Genomic DNA, 17,261 nt, shown 5'->3' on the forward strand with positions numbered 1-17,261 from the left:
GAGCTGTAAATTACCTGATGCCCTGCGGTTTCCAGGGACAGTCCCGCAATCTTCGAGCTTTTGGGCTTCGAGCCCACAGCATGCGACCTGCGAAGCGTACGCGTTAGCTCCTGGACCGGGCCGTTGCCTCCGTAACAAGCTTAATCTGTTCGCCGTGAGGGCTGTAAAGGAGTGGGCGCTCGAGTGCGGCAGGGATAAACTTTACCATTTCCTTTCTTTCGCCACGGTCGGTCGCTTCTACGCTCAGCCGGCGGGTCGTTGGCAGCAACCGTTGTTGCTGTTGATGGAACCTTCTAGAACCCGGAATTTTGGGAAGGTTTGGGCCGACGCAGTGACGTCGAGCGCGGTTGACTGGTTGCCAAAACTTTGAACGCCCGCGTTGGGGAGGATATGGGACGGCCGGAAGCAGGACACCGTTCATTAGTGACAGCTCGGACAATTTGCTCCCGCTGCTGCTGCTGGGTTGGGGAATGAGTAACTAATAATTGACTGGACCAACTGCGGACCGGACCGAGATGCCGGGTATGTGTAATTAGCCTTATCCGATGCTCTCTCTCACAGCACACTGGGCTGGGCTTTAGTGGTCGGAGGTACTCTAGTGGCACCAGCTGTCCACCTGTCTCTGTCAGTTCTAGCTCCTGCGGTCATTGACGGCGGCCCAACCGTTACCATAAATCGTGGGGTGAGGCTCGTGGAGCAGCATCGCCATTACGTGACTAGCCCCGAATGTAAAACCACAATGCTGAGCCCGGTGCGACCTCAGTCAGTCGGACGAACGGACACACGTCTCCCGTCAGGGTGAAGGATCTCAGCACGCAGGACGGCTCCTGCTCCCCGTGCGATGGGCGTTCATTAAATGTTACTTTCGCAGCGCTTCGGGCAGCGTGCAGCTTTTGGAGTTTCGTCCTGTAAGTGGGTGGGGGGGTTGTGGGCGGTGACCTTTGCTGTTCAAATGGCGGTCAGACGAAGGCTGAAGGCACGCACACTTATCGGTGACGTCCATCGGCCGCCCGGAATTGTCATCCGCTCGGCAACAGGCTGCGTTCGTTCACAGCCAGCTCCCATCAGCGATGGTATTATTTTTAATTTGCTCTAGCCGCCTTTTTTTTTCGGATGCCCCACTTCCGCCGCCGCTTATGAATAACCAATGGCGCTTAATAGGTGCCGCTTGCCGCTGTGTAATGTAATGTACACTTTTTGTTCGCGAGAGGGATAATGTAACCCGGGACAGGCTTGAAAAAGGGGTTCCCGATGGAAGCAGGGAAGCCATCATTAGGGTTTGAAGTGCGCGAATCAACTGATAACGGAGCCACTCTGGACCCCGGGTTGGTTCCTTTCCCAACAGACGCCTTTCCTTTTTATTCCTGTTTTGGCCACCAACGACAAAACAGACACGACCGACAGACAGACAGACAGAGCAAACAAAGAAAACAGGGATACAATGGATCCATATTTTCCGTGCCTTCTAATGTGTGCGCTCGCTCTCTCTCTCTCTCTCTCTCTCTCTCTCTCTGTCTCTTTCTCTCGGAGCTTGAGAACCACTTAAGAGCTGTAAGGCCACGTGGGCACAACAGCAACGACTCATGACTGCCTTGGGGCCCCGTCCTCATCGACAGCATAAAGAACCACTTCACAATAACGCCCCCCCACTCGAGAGTGGGCGCTTGAGCGTGTAGTTGCATCGCACACCTGCCTGCGGAAGGACGAACTGCTCCTTGCCGTTGCTGCAGAGCGGCGAACTGTGATTGACACATGCATAATAAATGCATCCTTCATCTTTTTTCATTTGCCAAGCGCAAAAAAAAAACCGGGCGGCACACAACAGAACAGAGAGAAGGGCAGCATAACACAAAAAAAAAAAAAAAACAAAGCGACACAACCTCGACCGGGAATCCGGGAAAACATTGGAACAATTGGTGTGCCGGGTTTTTTTCTCTTTCGGTTCCTTTGGATACGGCCCACAACCGAAAGCGTTTTCAATAAGTCAACACCCCGAGTCACCACGAGGCCTACACATCAATGGACTGGCACCGCTGGGTCCTGGCGGGCACGAAGCATCAAAGGGAGCAGTCCGGAAAGCACTGTTCACTGGCGGTTCCCCAACTCGGTGTCGGAATTGTCGATCTAAAGAGCTGTTATATGAACCGAATAATTCTCGCTCTTGCTTGCGCGAAGCCGATGCTGAAATTTTAACACGATGTGCTTCGGGTACTTTGTCACACGATTGAGTCGGCTGAGCCGGAATAAAACCGGCAGAAACCCCCCCCCCCCCCCCAAAATGGTCTGTGTTCTGATCAGTTTGGACAAAATACTGGGGAGGGAACAGCAGCCGGCTTTTCGGAGCCCATTTGTTAAGAAATCAGGCTCATCGAAAAACAAAAAACTAACCAGGCACAATAATAATAATATAAAAAGAATGTATTAATAATAATATAATAATTTCAGCTAGAAGAAAAAAAAACAGTTGTTAAATGTGAGAAAACACCCAACAACAGCAGGGCTACACGGCTACGGGGGACAACAAAGAATTAATTTAGAGTTTTTGTGATGTGATTTTGTATGTCTGAGGAGGGAGAATTTTTCATACAGCGCTGAGGAGCGCTGTTGAGCGAAGGATCTGTGTGATTGGACCGTACGATAAGCGTGCACACAGCAACTACACAACAAAGGAACCCTTTCCGCACGTTCCCGTGAGCGTTGTGACTTCGAGCCACAGCAACACTCTCAACAAGTGTTTGATCTGTTGATCGTCTGTGTGCTCCTTTCTTTTCTTTTTTTTTGGGGAGGTGGAATGGGCGTTTTCGTTTTCGTTCGCTGGGTCTTCTGTTGATTATTTAGCTGGAGCGTGGCCAACTGGCGGTGGAACATTTCCTCGAGCATTTCCAGGACGAAAGAGCATGGCTGCTCGCCAAGCGCGAAGAGAGAACAAGAGAACAACCCGCAAAGGGAAAAGCCTCGCCACCGAAGCAAAGGACGACGGCGACGTCTGGTTCACATTTTCCCCCAAGCCCCCCCCCCCCCCCTCCTCACCACCCCACTAATAATTGCATCGACACCCGGCCCCGCGCGCGAAATCCTGAAGCTACCCGCGCTACCCGAGTGTGATGATCCTTTTTTTTTAAGCGGATCATCTCGAGCGCAAGCAAAAGATGGGGAGCGAGATGGGGGCCCACGGGAGGGGGGGGGTCTGGTTCAGGAAGCAGGAAAATCGAAAATTAGCTACAGGCCTAGTCTTGGGCGTCGCGTAAATCCACGCAAGGCCTCGCAAAAGGGAGAGAAAAAAAAAAAGCTGCCTCAATCGGGGGGGAGGCGGACTGGGTGTGAACCAGGAACGAAACGGAAAACAAGCAACAGCCCGGCGGTGGTGATGGTGCCGGATACAATGCAATGTTGGAGGTCCACTCGGCCCGAACGAAAATGGCCCGCGGTCTCCCCGTCGCGGAAATTGCGTTGGTGGGTGGAAAGCATGGGAGGCAGGTAATAGTGCCCGGGAAGGCGGCCTGGGGAGGGCTGGCGAACGGGGAGGGGGGGAACCAAATCGCGTATCCGCATGATGGCGGCGGCGCGAGCGTGGAGCGTGAAAGAAAATGGCAAAATCGTGACACGGGCTCCTCGACCCGCTACGGCCCGATTCGTGGGGTGGGCTGAGGAGGAAGGGTGGACGGGGACGGGGTGGGTCCATTTCAGGCGCTTTTCCGCCGCTCATGAATCCTTGGCCCGTTACGTTCCCGCTCGATGCATATTGATTGCCTAAAGCTCACCGTCACCGTCACCGTTCCGTGTCTTTCGTTCTCCCATTTCAACGCGGCCCAAGGTGATGGAAAGGGCGGCCAACAGCAGGAACAGGAACTCGAGAACTGGAATAAAACATGACGGAACGCATACAGAGATGTGGAAATGTAGAGCGGACCTGACGCTACTCCCTGACATCCTTCGGCCGCGTCCTCGGCGCGCTCGGCATCTTCGAGCCCAAAGTTTGCACGAGCCTATCTGTGTGTGGTTGTGTGTGTGTCGTATGCTTTCCTTCGGCACCCACACCCTATCCCCCCCCCCCCCCCCTCCTCTCTCTCGCTCGTTGGCATTCCACACGCCCAAAAATCCCCGCCAGCTAAACGAAGAAAATCTCAAATAATAAAAGAACAGCAATAACTGGCAGCTTAGGCGCTCTCCACACGCGCCCTGCTCTGAGACATCGCCCGGCGTCGTCTTCGTCGTCCTTTTTCGGTGGGGTGGGGTTCATCTGCTGTGCATGATGGCACCTGCAGGCTGCTGGTGGCCGTGCGCTGCCTATATTTTGCGCTTTCCTCATCAACACATTTTTTACGGCCCGACCAACACAGCGGCAGCAGCGTCCCAGGAACCCACCACAGTGCCATTGCGAATGGGATCAGCCCCCGTGTCCTGACACCTTCCCACCAGTCGTGCTCCTCCGTGTGAGAGTAACGACGACGAGACGACGACGGACGACAACACCACCGCTAACGGGGCGGGGAGGGGGTTGGCGGGGGGTCGATAAAGTTTCCCATTAGAGGAAGCCCATCGCCCCATCGCCCCGGCCACCGGCGATGGCCACCAAAAATAATCAAGTTTCGCTTCGTTTTCGGCGCCCCCCCCCCCCAGAAAACAAGGGTTGTAGGGCGAGGCCCGCCCCAGGACATGAGCTGGTAGAGGGAGGAGAAGGGGGCGAAGGGGGTTATGTAGATATGTGGGAACAAGAAACTCCGCGACATGGAATTATTCATTCATTATTCATTGATCATAACATTATCGATGCGGAAGTCAGCCGAAAAAGGACACTCTTCCTGTGGCCCGCCTACCCCGTGTGATAATTGATTCTGCTCCTTATCCGGCAATTACCACTCCCGAGCGCTGATCTTACCCCGCGACACACAGAAAGAAACACTATCTCAGTGTTGCTTTCTGTAACGTTGTGTTTTTACGGACGGACGGTGAACGCCACTCCTGATACATCTCGGTCAAGGGAATTGCGTGACAACGATGAGCGTTAAAGACTATCCTATAAAGCTGGCCCCCCCACTGGGCAGGCGAGCGCGGCTGTTAATTAAATTTCGGACCTCTAGGAAGGCGCTGGACGGAACCGAAACGTCAAAACCGATTAAACGGTAAACAAGGTGGTAAACAGAGTGATCGACCTGACATCACCGTGGCGACATGGGATGGGCCTGATGAAAACCTGACTTTTGACATTTGACCTCCCAACTCGCTTCCGTAATGAGCCATCCCTCCCCCCCCCCCTTGCGGCCAACATCATGTTGCGCTAATTTGCTACGCCAGAAAGTTCAGCTCATATGAGGCTCCGAGCTGAGAGTATCCCTGATACCCGGTTCCGTTAGTTCCACGGTTCCACGGAAGAAGTGGCTACGTCCGGTTTGGGGGGAGTAGAGTTCCGCCGCAACCCCGGCATAGCCTCAGGGCTCAGCTGATGTGCCTGGGCGTCGTCGACCCGAATCGACAACACAGATGGGACAGCAGGATCCCAAGGATTCCCGCGCGTATGGTATTTAACGCGTTTCGGAAATCGCGGTTACTTGCCATGCTGTCTCTCTCTCTCTCTCTCTCGCGCTCTCGGTCTTTCTTTCTCTCTGTCTCTCTCCGAACGAACCACTTCCGCTTCCGTTGCGAGGCAGTGGTTCGTAGGCATGGGGAAATGGGTGCTACCGAGGTGCTAGGGGCTTGGAGTAATTCATAATCGATAACCGATCTCGCTGAGTACCTACCATCTCCATACCATCCCATTCCACTGCACCTTCAACTGTAGGGCATAAGAAATCAATATGTTGTCGAGATCACGAGACGACTACGGCCCGAAGCAATCGAAGGACTATAAGGATTCTCGCATCTTCTGAGCCTAGGCTGGGCTGGGTCTTCCTCCAGACTCAAGGCTGGCCAAGAAGTGTATGTAAGAGAGAATGAGGAGGGAAACTTCATCACATTTGCCAGGACCCACACGTTTGTTGGTCATTTCCAATTCGTATGAAGCGTTCCAGGCGGCTTGCCCAGAAGTCCGGGAATTGTACTTGTGCTCTCGGCTTCCTGGCCAGGTTTGCTCAACTCGCTTAGGTAAAACTCGGTTTCCCGGTCACAGCAGTAGTACATACAGCAGCGATGTCATTGCGCATTCCCCTGGGGGGGTCCTGGGGACGCTCTGTCTTCACAACATACAACAAACATACACACCAGGGCCGTTCTCCGATTGTGCGATACGCGTCCTACGCCCAGGGACCATCGCCATCATCTCGCCAACGCAGCTGCCGATAAATGAATTATACATATATATGTAAATGAGTGACACCCTGCAGCATTGTATCATCCTGCTGTCCACCGTCCGGAGCTGTGTGTGGGGCTGTCTATTTTTTGTGTCTGTCTGCCCGGGTCCTTGCGTTGGCAGAGAATCTCACTTCAGGTCCGGGAATGGTCCGGGTGCCATCAGACCGCCGAGTACCGCTACAGACCGAGTGCCTACTAGCTTCTGCAGTTCGTCTTCATGACTTTCGCCAAGACAATCCATCGTTTAGGATCCGGGTATTTTTCGGGGGAATTAAGTAGACTCCGCCAACAAATTCCTGGTCAGGGTGAAGGCCATCATGAAGCGATGTTTGGCGTTGGTGGTTCTTGGAATTGCCCCGTCGATTCCATTCTCCGAACGATCTGTTGTCAACAGCACACACTCCCACCCACACTAAACACGCGCAGTCACCAAAAAAAACATTATATGTCTCTCTCGTGGCCGACACATTTTTTTAACAAACTCTTGTCATTGTCTTACCTGTCGTTTTTATCATCATCGCCATCTCCGCCACAGACGGGCAGTCCACCGTCAACGTGCAGCTGGTGGTGAAGAAGTACGTCGAGCGGGGCAGCGCCGTGGCGTTGTACTGCGAAAATGATGTGCTGCCCGACATCCTTTACAAGGTAAGTCGTTGTCGTGGTGCTAGCAATACACGGAATCACCCCGGGGAGGGCCTGGGCCCCCACTAATTGGATGGCGTCCGTGGTCAGCTAATGCCTGTATTCGCTTTTCGCGTCCGTAGGTAACGTTCCTGAAGGAGGAGAGCAAGATCTTCGAGTACATCAAGGGACGAAGTCCACCGTACCGGAACTACAGCATACCGGGCGCAGAGATTGACGTAAGTTGTCGTCGGTCGTCCAGCGTGTAGAACCCTTCCATCCTAGATAGACCCTAGATAGGATTTCCAAAACCCAGCAAATTTTCCTGTAGTTCCTCACAAATGTTCGGTCTAGGAGTTAATTCTTGCGGCTTTACAATGGATGGCACTAAATATAAGAAATATTTTTTTAATGAAATATGTGTCCGATAGCTACTGTCATTACGAACCTAACGTAGTATAGATTGTTTGGTCACCTGTTGCAAGCATTTAAACTTGTCAAGTTTTGATCCTAGAAGAGTGTTTTTACAGGGAGCACTTTTTCATTACTGCTTGCACGGCAGAAAAAAGAGATTCTTGTACCGAATCGTCACTGGTGATGAAAAGGGGAGCTAGTATAAAAATCCTAACTGCAAAAAGGCCTGGTGAACCAGGTCCCATCGCAACCAAAGCGAAATATTCACTTTGCAACGGTTATGATGTGCATATGGTGGGATACGAAAAGTGTGGTGCACCATGAGCTTTCAGAACCTCAGGAATTTACTGAAGGACAATCCCATTAACAACATTTAATGCATTTGAAGCAAAGTTCTGGCCATGAAACGACGAGAATGGGATAAAAGATATGATAAGCTGATTTTGCAAAATGACAAATACTTTCATTCAAATGACAATACTTTCATGAGGGTAGTCATGTGTTTTAGGTTCCAGATGACGAATAAAAACCACCCGAATTAACTTATAGACCTGATAGAAACCTCCAGAAATTATTCTTCTTTGGCACTATAGCCGCTGTGCCGTCTTGGCCTGCACCAGAGACATTTTTAATATTCATACTGGTCCATGGTCCACAGTATGAGAAACTTGGTAAACATGTATGGCAGGCCAAGAAACTATTAAACTTTTGCTAGAGTTCCGTGAGTTACTTTGAGCTGCTTTTGAGTGTCTTATGTTCATGAAATATTTCACGCATTTTTTCGCATGTGAACGTTGAAGCCAAATTTCGGCAAGTTTGGTTTTGCCCTCCCAAAATATGGCTAGTTTTTCGGCAACGGATTAAATTTTGACAAAAATGGCACTAGAAGGAGAAGGAAAGGAAACTGAAAAATCAAATCAAAAACAAACGAACTGTCATTTCACTCACTGGAGCTCACGGAATTTTTCGCCCAAAAGCTGCTAGTGTGGACGCTAGCATATCAAAAAACCTGTAGAGAAAACTCATACTGTGGACGAAAAAGACCTATAGAAAAGTTCCACAGAAAACAGTACTCCTATAGGTCGTCGCCACCGTCGTGTTTTATGGATCGAGAGCATCCAAAAAAGGGCCAAATGGGGCGCCACGACAAATCATACTCTCGCGATACGACGCACCGGATGCCATTCCCGCACACCGAAGCAGGGCGGGGGCGGTGGGCCAGATAATGAATGCCGACACCGGGGCCACCTCGCGGTTGGCCCATAAACGCGGGTCCACGCTGTCACTGGCGGAAGCTCGTTACGGGCCTTCGGCTTCTTCGTTTGGAGGGCCCACTCCGGTGGGCCTATTACCAGGCGGACCAGGCGTTCCCACCGGCGTCCACGTAATGGGTTCCACGGTCCGGTCTTAAACCGGACGGAACACCTAAACGGAACATTAGCTTGCCCGACCCGCGCCCCCCGCGCTGCCCAAATTGATTCTCACGTGTTCCGGAAAGAGAACCGGCCCGGGTGCCCTAGGAGTCCCTTTGGAACGCTTCCGGATCATAAACCATTCGCGCGCTATTTATGGCCCCCCCCGCCCGATAATTATCTCCTATTGGGCTCTCTCTTTCTTTCTTCCTCTCGCCCCCTGATAGTGGAAAAAGGTGACTCCGTCGACGCTGACCCTGAAGAACGTGGACTACGATGCGAGCGGTTCGTACTACTGCGAGGTCTCGACCGACACCCCCATCTTCACCAAGGCGTCCAACGACGAAATGCTGCACGTAATGCGTAAGGTTTACCCATCCTAGCGTCGCCTGGTAGCCTCCGCTGACATGGATCACATTTTCTCGTCCTCTCGCCGGACAGTTCCACAGAAAGGGCCACCGACGATCGAGTTCGCGAAGAAGCAGCTCTATTATGGCGACACCCTCATCGCTAATTGCACCACGTCGAGAGCCCGACCGCAGCCACACATAACCTGGCTAATTAACGGCAAACAGGTAACGGCGCAGCGCAACGACGTCGCCTATCACGCCACTCCTCTGACCCGTGTGTCCCGTCCCGGTTCGGGGCGGTTTTCTTTTCTCGACCCCCAGGTGGAGGATGTCCATATCCGGCCGTTACACCACACGTCGAAGAACAGCCACCGGTCGAAGCTGAGCCAGCCATCGTCCGCCGTGCTTCACCACGGGAAGCTCGTCGGCTCCGGGGGCAGCCCGTCCGTCAGTGGCAGCCTGAAGGAGCTGAAGCAGCGAACCAAAGGTAGGCCCCAGTCCCAGTCGTCCAGCAAGTCGTCCGGGGCGCCTCTGGACAAACAATTGACGCTAAATAGGGCTCGCACCACAAGTCACCACAGTCGTTGGTCCTTTTTTTTCCCCCGCTCTGTTGTTGTTTGGTTTTCATTCGGTTTTCTTTCGCCGATTACCGATGGGCCACCGATGGGTCTCGGTTGATTGACAGCGGTCCGGTGGTCAATGACGGTGCTTCGCCGTATCGGCTTTTTGGGGGATGATGACGCAATCCACCGGCTGGAAACTAGTTCTGCCCGGTTCTACGCAAGGAGGGTGACAAGTTTTGTTTCGCGTGCGCCGCTTCGGGAACCATCATCATCATTAAAGAAGGCCCAACGGAGACGGTGGTTCCGTAGTTCCGGGTTCCGGGTTCCGGGGACTTGTTGCGTGGAGTGGACTAAAAACACTTCGTTCCTGGGTCCTGCACGTGAACTTGACACACGCCCGGGAGGACCATAATGAGCGTCGGTGGCGGTGAACGGTAAATGAGATGTAAATAAATGCACTACTGCACGCTACCTTCGGGGACTTCGGAAAGTAGTGTCGTGGCGGCACCGTGAAAGGTATTACACGGTGTGGGTGGGAGGGGGGCAACGGTTCACGTTTCTCGTCACGGAAATCGTGTCGTTATGCATGGATGGATAGTCATCGTTTTTTTTTTCGTCTCTCATAGCAGTCCGCTTGGCTTGATACCGGCCAAGAGGACGTGGTTGAGAGATACAAATAACGGATGGGCTGAAAAGTCCCGAGCCTAACACATAACGGGGTTCTGAGCTTATTGCATTCGTCGTTTTTTCCAGTTGGTACTAACCTTCACAAGAAAGCTACTAATATTTCATCTCATGAATTTGAGAGGGTAATGTTGCTACGAGTGACACTACCTTTCTTATTTTTAACACAATGACAATACAATTGTAAGGATATAAAAAGGGGTGGCTTTAAATTCATGAACAGAAACTTTCGGGAAATTTCGCTCGAACGAAGAAGGTTATCATTTTAAAGGAGGCCTATTTTGAGGCATTCATCATTCATCATCATCGTTCCCTTTGGGATTGCGGCTATTTACTAAGTCTTACTGTGGCGCTACACGAAGCGTGAAAACTGACGTAAAATTAATTATTAATGTCAAACTGTTTACGCTTCGTGTGGCAGCAAAAATCTAAAAACGAAATGTGAAACGTGTTTACGTTCGTGTTTTTGATCCGAGAAAATAGAAATAGAAGAGAAATAAATTGATTTCTGAATATTATTTTCTGTTGTTTTTCTTTTTTATTTTGTTGCTATACCGGCAAATAAGAACTTAAATTATCCTCTGTTTGTAAGCAAAGCGTATGCAAAAAGTATTTACGCTCGGGGTTTACGCCTCGGCCGAGCCGTAAACGTTTTGACAGTAGCGTAGCGTAGTTTGGCATTAATCGTTAATGTCAAAAATATTACGTTACGCATCGGCTGTCGCCACAGTTAGGTATCAAAATAATTGTGATGAAAATGTTTCGATTTAAATCTATTTAAATCTGTCTAATTTTTAATTTGTTAATTTCGAACGTTAGTCTTTAAACGTTTCGAACGTCAGTCTGATTTAGCGGCACTGGGGAACGATTGAGTGGCTCTCGATGTGGAGAGGACGTCAATGAGTAAGGAGAAGTTTGAAAAAAAAAACACATTTTCTACCGTAGGCTTAGGACTTTTCAGCCCATGTGTTAAAATAAATAACCCTCGGTGTCGTGGTATAACCGTATTCGACGTGACAGATTATTTTCTCCTTTTTCCAGTTCCTAGCGTCTTGTTATGGACATCGTTATATCGGCCGGTGCGCTCAGGAGCAATATTTCTAACCCCTTTCTCTCTCTCTCGCTCTCTCTCTAGCCGTGGAGAACGAGCTGCTGCCGAAATCGACGAGCTCAATGGGGCTGGGTGGTGGCAACGGAGGTGGTAGCTACACGGGCGGGGTGTTCGAGATTCAGCCGAACGTGGGCTACAGCTACGACGGTGGCTACAACTACGGCATCAAGATGCACCATCCGGGCCGGGAGCGCAGCGGCGGCAGCACGATCGGTCTAATCAACGGCGCGTTCGGTGGCCCGTCGTACGGCAGCCTGGGGGGGATGGCGGGGCTCGGGGCCCTCGGCGCCGGGCCCCTGCTCGGCGGACCCGGGGCCAGTCCCGATGTCCTGGTGGAGGAGCACGACAAGAAAACCTGGCAACGCAACGACTACTATCACCAGTACTATGACAATAAGCAGCAGCAGCAGCAGCAGCAACACTACGACAACGGCTACCGGAAGCACCGGTAAGTGGGCAGGAGAGGGTGGGCGGGGTTCTATTTGGGGTATGGACCGGGGTGGCAACACCACCAGCACCAGTCAATGGGATCCACGGCGCGTTTTCCGTAGCTGCGCCACGGCAACAGCAACTCTAGCTCTGGGACCTCGAGGACCTACACGGGACCAATACCTTGGCGATGGCCTTGCTAATGCCAAGCAAGTCTTATTAATGCACATCGATGTTGTTGGTAGGCAGAAAATTGTTTACAATTTATTACACTGCGAGCAACGCGCTGGAGCCGGAATTACTGGCTCCAGGACCAGAGATCGAAGCGAATTAGTGGACTGCGCCAGGGACTCTTGTTGTTGCCCTCATCGGTCAGCTGCTCAGCTGACTATCTAGCCGGCGCTAGAAGCTATAACTTATCGAGCTGCCAATTTAAGACGAAGTCGCCCACCAGCCCGCCGTACGGTAGATTGATGGGCGAAAGTCTGTCATTCTGTGCCTAGGATTCTCCACTTTATCTTCACCACCATCCTCCTCCTAGCTACCCCATTCGCAACTTCATTCAGTGAGTTTGTTTGTTGCGAGCTACGTGAGTTTGAATGGTGTTTCGCTCTCTCTCTTGGTTCATTTTTTCGCACCGTTCGCCTTTTTTATGAGTTTCCACGCACCATCGTCCTGTTCGCACACGATTTGCATTTTTTATGCATCTCCGCGGCCCCAACACAACAAGCTGGACGGACGGTCGGTGTGGCACACGAAATAAGCTATTAATTATTAACAACATAAATTTAAAAACCAAATCATCATCAAGTAAGCCCTGTAGCGTACGGGGCCCGCGAAATCAAACTGTGTCCAGAAATAGCCCAGGCGCGGTCCTGTTTTTCGGCTAGCCTTGCCTTGCCACTTGCCCGTTTCGGAACGCAACAACTTCGGTCTCTTTCAGGTCTCACTTTTTTTATTCGGATTTAGGACCAAGCGCAGTCGTAGCGAGCGATGGATTACGGCTTATAGAATAAATTTCACGGCGAGATTGATGTTCATACACTTCATTAGCGACTTACGGACTGCAACTAGTTGTCAGACTTGTGAGAATCACCATCCGAGACCGGGAAAAGTAGCGACAGCTGAGGGTATTAAAATTCAGTACAATTCGGTAGATTCAGTTTCTGCCGTACCGTGTTTACTATTGAGCCCAGCATGTCCATGACTCGAATGGCGCCGTAATTGCCACCGGCAACCGGCATGTAACACCGGACCTACCATACACGAGTAACACGAGTAACGCAAACCGCTTCGAACATCGTGTCGAACATTGTCACACTCGGCGTGTAATTATATCATCACCACCATACACGACGGTAGCGAGCTGGTTTTTTTCCCCGTTTTATTGAAATCCCTGCGGTGCACAGTCTGGCAGAAGGTTTAATTAATGGCCCCCGCACCGCACAAGCGTTTGACGTCGTCCGAGAGAGAGAGTTGCGGAGGCGACCACTCATCTCGTATTTTGCTATCTTCTCACGTATTTCCTTTCTCTCTCTCTTTTGCAGTAACTCTTACGAACACAAGTACAGGCGGCACGTGATCGACGGTGAAAACCGCAAGAGCCATCGGGTGTCGGCGAGCTACAGCCAACTATCGCTTCGCATCACCGAGGCGCTGACGAACAACCTGGGCCGGATAGAGATCACCTGTCTGGCCACGATTCCTGCCCATGTCGAGCCAGGCGAGCAGTACGCCGACTACAAGACGTCCCTCATCAAGCGTGAGTATCCAAGACCCGCCTTCCAAGCTGAGGAACACCTGACCAGACCTTGGAACTTTTGTGTCCAAGTTGGGATTGGGAAAGATTTTGGAATCCGGAAACGGAACAGTTTGGACACTCCGACAGAATGCACCTTTGTGGCCGATGTGGTCAATGCTCTCACTTCCACCGTTCGCGCCACCTTTCCGGAGTTTCTCAATTCCGGACCTGGTGTAAGATCGGAGGTGCTTCCCGTGGAATTGCTTTGAACAAATGCCAAGAACTGACAAAGTGAAACCCAAACATGCCAACTACGTGCCGTTTACTTTCGTTCGCAGAGTATGCGATCGTCAGCTCTACAACGCCAAGCACCGTCAAGGGTACGCCTGGCATCATGCCTTTTGCCCGTTCCTGATGGAATTCACGTTGGAATGGGCGCGACATTCGCAGACCTTCCGCCTAGCCCAGAGAGAGAGCGAGAGAGAGCAAGAGAGTGGCACAAGAATGCAGAGCTACCTATCGAGTCCCCGACCCCCAGCCGGGGAACTTTTTGTGACTTGGAACGGTGGCTCCGTAGCACATCGCAATAACTTTTCATGTACTCGGTGTCGTCCACCCGTCCGTGTGGAGTCTGTTGGCAAGACCTGGCCGGTTCCATCAATGGAAAGTTTCTACTATTTTTGCGACGCCAGCACACCAGCAACAAGTGCTCACTACACCAACACTGTTTACTTGTACACGACACGCGAAACCAAGCGACCAGTAATACTACTTCCAACTCCTACATGGAAGTACCTACATGTGTGGAACCATGGCTTATTTCATATCTCGGTCGCGAAGTACTGTTTCCGAACAGTTATGACAACCTCCAGGCGGCCTCCAGGAACCTGCGGCAGCAACCTGTCAAAGCATATAGATGACAGGGGTATCTTTCAAGGTTCCGAACTCGCTCTCGGGTAGGGTCGGGAGCAGAGAACTGAAGTTATTCAACTGTCTCCACCGTTCTTTCTATCCCTTTTCCCGAACCTTTCCGACCTGAAGTAAATCGTAGACGAGTAAGGGCAAAAAGTCTGTCAACGGTAACGGGTTTTCCTCGAGTTCAGCGAGTATTTTAATATTTTTTTCTGCCGTATTTCTGCCTAGGATTGGGTTTTAGTTTACGAAGAACAGGGCGCGATGCTGTTGTGCAGCGTATACACCTCGCCAGACTCCGGTGGATTGGTCATGTCATGAGAATAGCAGAGGGCGAACCAGCCCGCAAATTCTTCTTCGGTCGTCCAGTATAATCAACACCTACGCAGACAAATAGTAAAGCTGTCTTTTCATGAAAACAAAATCTTGTTGCTGTTGCTATCCGTGCTGTTACCAAAGAACAAGGAACTCCGTACATACACAGCTCCTGTTTGGTCGGAGAGGGATGTTCTCAATCTATGTATTTTATGTTTTATCGTGCTTCCGTTCCAAAAGACCACAAAATAAGTGGACAACGGAATCGGGCCAGTTGTTGTTGTTGGTGAAAAGCTGTTTGAGACTCTCACGACTGAAAGACTCTCACGTTTTGCTATTTGGCTTTCGCAATTGTGCATCAGTATCTGACAGGCCATTGGCTGGCTGGCTGGCTGGCTTTTCTTCTTCACTTCCACACTGATAACTTCGGAATCCAAAGCACGTGTCCTTCTTCCGGGGGAGGTCAACTGCGCTCTGCGTCTGCTTCGGAAGTGCTCTCCACGGTCGGTCCGTTGGAACCCTGTGACGGTGTGGCGCCACAGAACTTCGAAAAGTAATCCCTTCGCTTCTGCACCCGCTGTTTCTCGGGTGCGGTTTGTTTTCAATGCCACATCTGAGCCATTATTTCGAAAATCTTTCCGCCACACCGGCGCCACACAGTGACGTACAACAATTGGCTCAGGAACACCATTACCCGGCGCCAGCGAGCAGCAACCCAGCACTAAGTAGAGGAAGACGAAGAAGAAGCACCAGACAAACGATGAATTGTGCGACGAGAGGGCGACATCTCTATTGTGTTTGACGCTCCGAAGACGCTGTCGTTGTTATTCCTTTTTTTTTTAGTGTTTCCTTCCATTTACGCGGCTGCCGCGGCTGCTCCGAGTAACATGGGCCATAAAATGGGTTCCCGCAGAGTCACCATGTTTTATCACCGGGTTCGCCTTGTGCGTGTCCTTTTTTGTGGTAACAAAATGGCAAACAACCACCACGCCAGCCGGTGCTATGATCTTTTTTTTTCGTGAGCACCAAAAGCTAACCGAACAGAGTTTAAAGGTTTCGGGGGCGGGGAACGCTGAAATCCAGTACGCGGGGCTCCTGTCTGGCTTCCAGGCCGCTTTCTATTTTGACAACTTCCACAATCAATCCATCAACTAATGCGCTACACTCTTGGCACACTTTGGTCAAACTCTGGGCAATCGACTTGTTGCTGGTTTTCCGTCTCGTTCTCATGCTTAATTGAGGCGTGCGTGACCGACCCTCTCTTGCGCTCTCATTCTCGCTCTCACTCTTTCTCTTCCTCACTGTCGCTAAGTAAATAAATAAAAGTAATGAGCTCCATTTGTCATCAGGCTTAACTCGCCCGAGACTAATTTTGTTTTTTTCTTCTCCCTGGGCACGATGGGTCCGCCGAAAACAGTTGACAAATGCTTCAAATTTTGTGATGCCGTGGGCGAACAACTAATGATTAAAATTTTCCTTCCACCAAGAGCATACCAGTGCATCCACGTTGTTCCTGATTCGTTGACATTGAACCAAGTGGTCTGCAAGACATGCAAGAATTGATTGCGTTCGAGCGAGGTTCCAGAAACTACCAAGAGATCATAGGGAGCAGTATCGATTCACATAGTTGAGAAAGGGGAAAGGGTGTTCCGGAGTTTGTTGAGTTAGTGCAGTGGCAACGGTCGTTAGTAGCTAGGTTCTGTGCTTCTCGAGGTTGGAGGTAATTACCAAGCTCTTCGATTAGCCCCCAGAAAAAGGACCCCACATTTCGTCGACTTTCCAGCTAAGCACCGCTCGGTTCTCGGTGGACAATTTCTCTTTCCAAATATTTATTGTCCTGTAATGCAATTCTTCTACACTCTCTTCCATTTCTCTCCGGGCCGGACAGTGGATATCGAGCAGAACGATCAAACATCGCCGCAGCCATCGATGAGCGGAATGGCTGCGTTCGGGAACTCGGGCGCCGTCCAGAACAGCTTCCACGCGGTCCCGGCCCGCAGCCGCTCGACGATGGCGGCAGCGGGAGCTCTCCTAACCCTTACCATCGTACACCATCGCATCCAGCCTCGATGGATGCCCTAAACGGGAGAGAGAGAGAACAAGAGTTACAGAGTGAATAAGCGACTGACAGCGCGACCCCAACACTCTCGGACATCTCGGACACTAGAGTCGTCGCCGTATTTTCGTATTCCCCGACCACACGTTCTTCTGGTTCGTCCCATGCATGTGTTGGTGTGCGTGCGTTTGTGTGTTTGTGTGAACATGTGTCATTTATTTGTGCTTTCGTGGCTTCGTGGAGATGCAGGATCAGAGGGCACAGAAACAATCGACGCGCACAATAGAAAATTATACTTACGAACCGTGAATGTGACAGCTTGGCTGCGTACTGCTGAAGGTTGCTACATTAAACAACGAGTACGT

At 51.1% G+C, this 17,261-nt stretch overlaps 1 protein-coding gene across 1 annotated transcript in view; it reads left to right on the top strand.

Annotated features, from left to right (window-relative positions):
- Positions 1-16,922, top strand: part of LOC131213255 (uncharacterized) — a 42,712-nt gene extending 25,790 nt beyond the window's left edge. The window contains exons 2-9 of the mRNA XM_058207264.1: positions 6,824-6,933; positions 7,053-7,148; positions 8,963-9,098; positions 9,177-9,310; positions 9,407-9,572; positions 11,468-11,891; positions 13,420-13,634; positions 16,729-16,922. Of these exons, the coding sequence (XP_058063247.1) occupies positions 6,824-6,933; positions 7,053-7,148; positions 8,963-9,098; positions 9,177-9,310; positions 9,407-9,572; positions 11,468-11,891; positions 13,420-13,634; positions 16,729-16,922 (1,475 nt within the window). The remainder of the gene's footprint in view (positions 1-6,823; positions 6,934-7,052; positions 7,149-8,962; positions 9,099-9,176; positions 9,311-9,406; positions 9,573-11,467; positions 11,892-13,419; positions 13,635-16,728) is intronic.
- Positions 16,923-17,261: the final 339 nt, after the last annotated feature.

Source organism: Anopheles bellator, chromosome X (assembly GCF_943735745.2).
Source record: "Anopheles bellator chromosome X, idAnoBellAS_SP24_06.2, whole genome shotgun sequence".
Lineage (NCBI taxonomy): Eukaryota > Metazoa > Arthropoda > Insecta > Diptera > Culicidae > Anopheles > Anopheles bellator.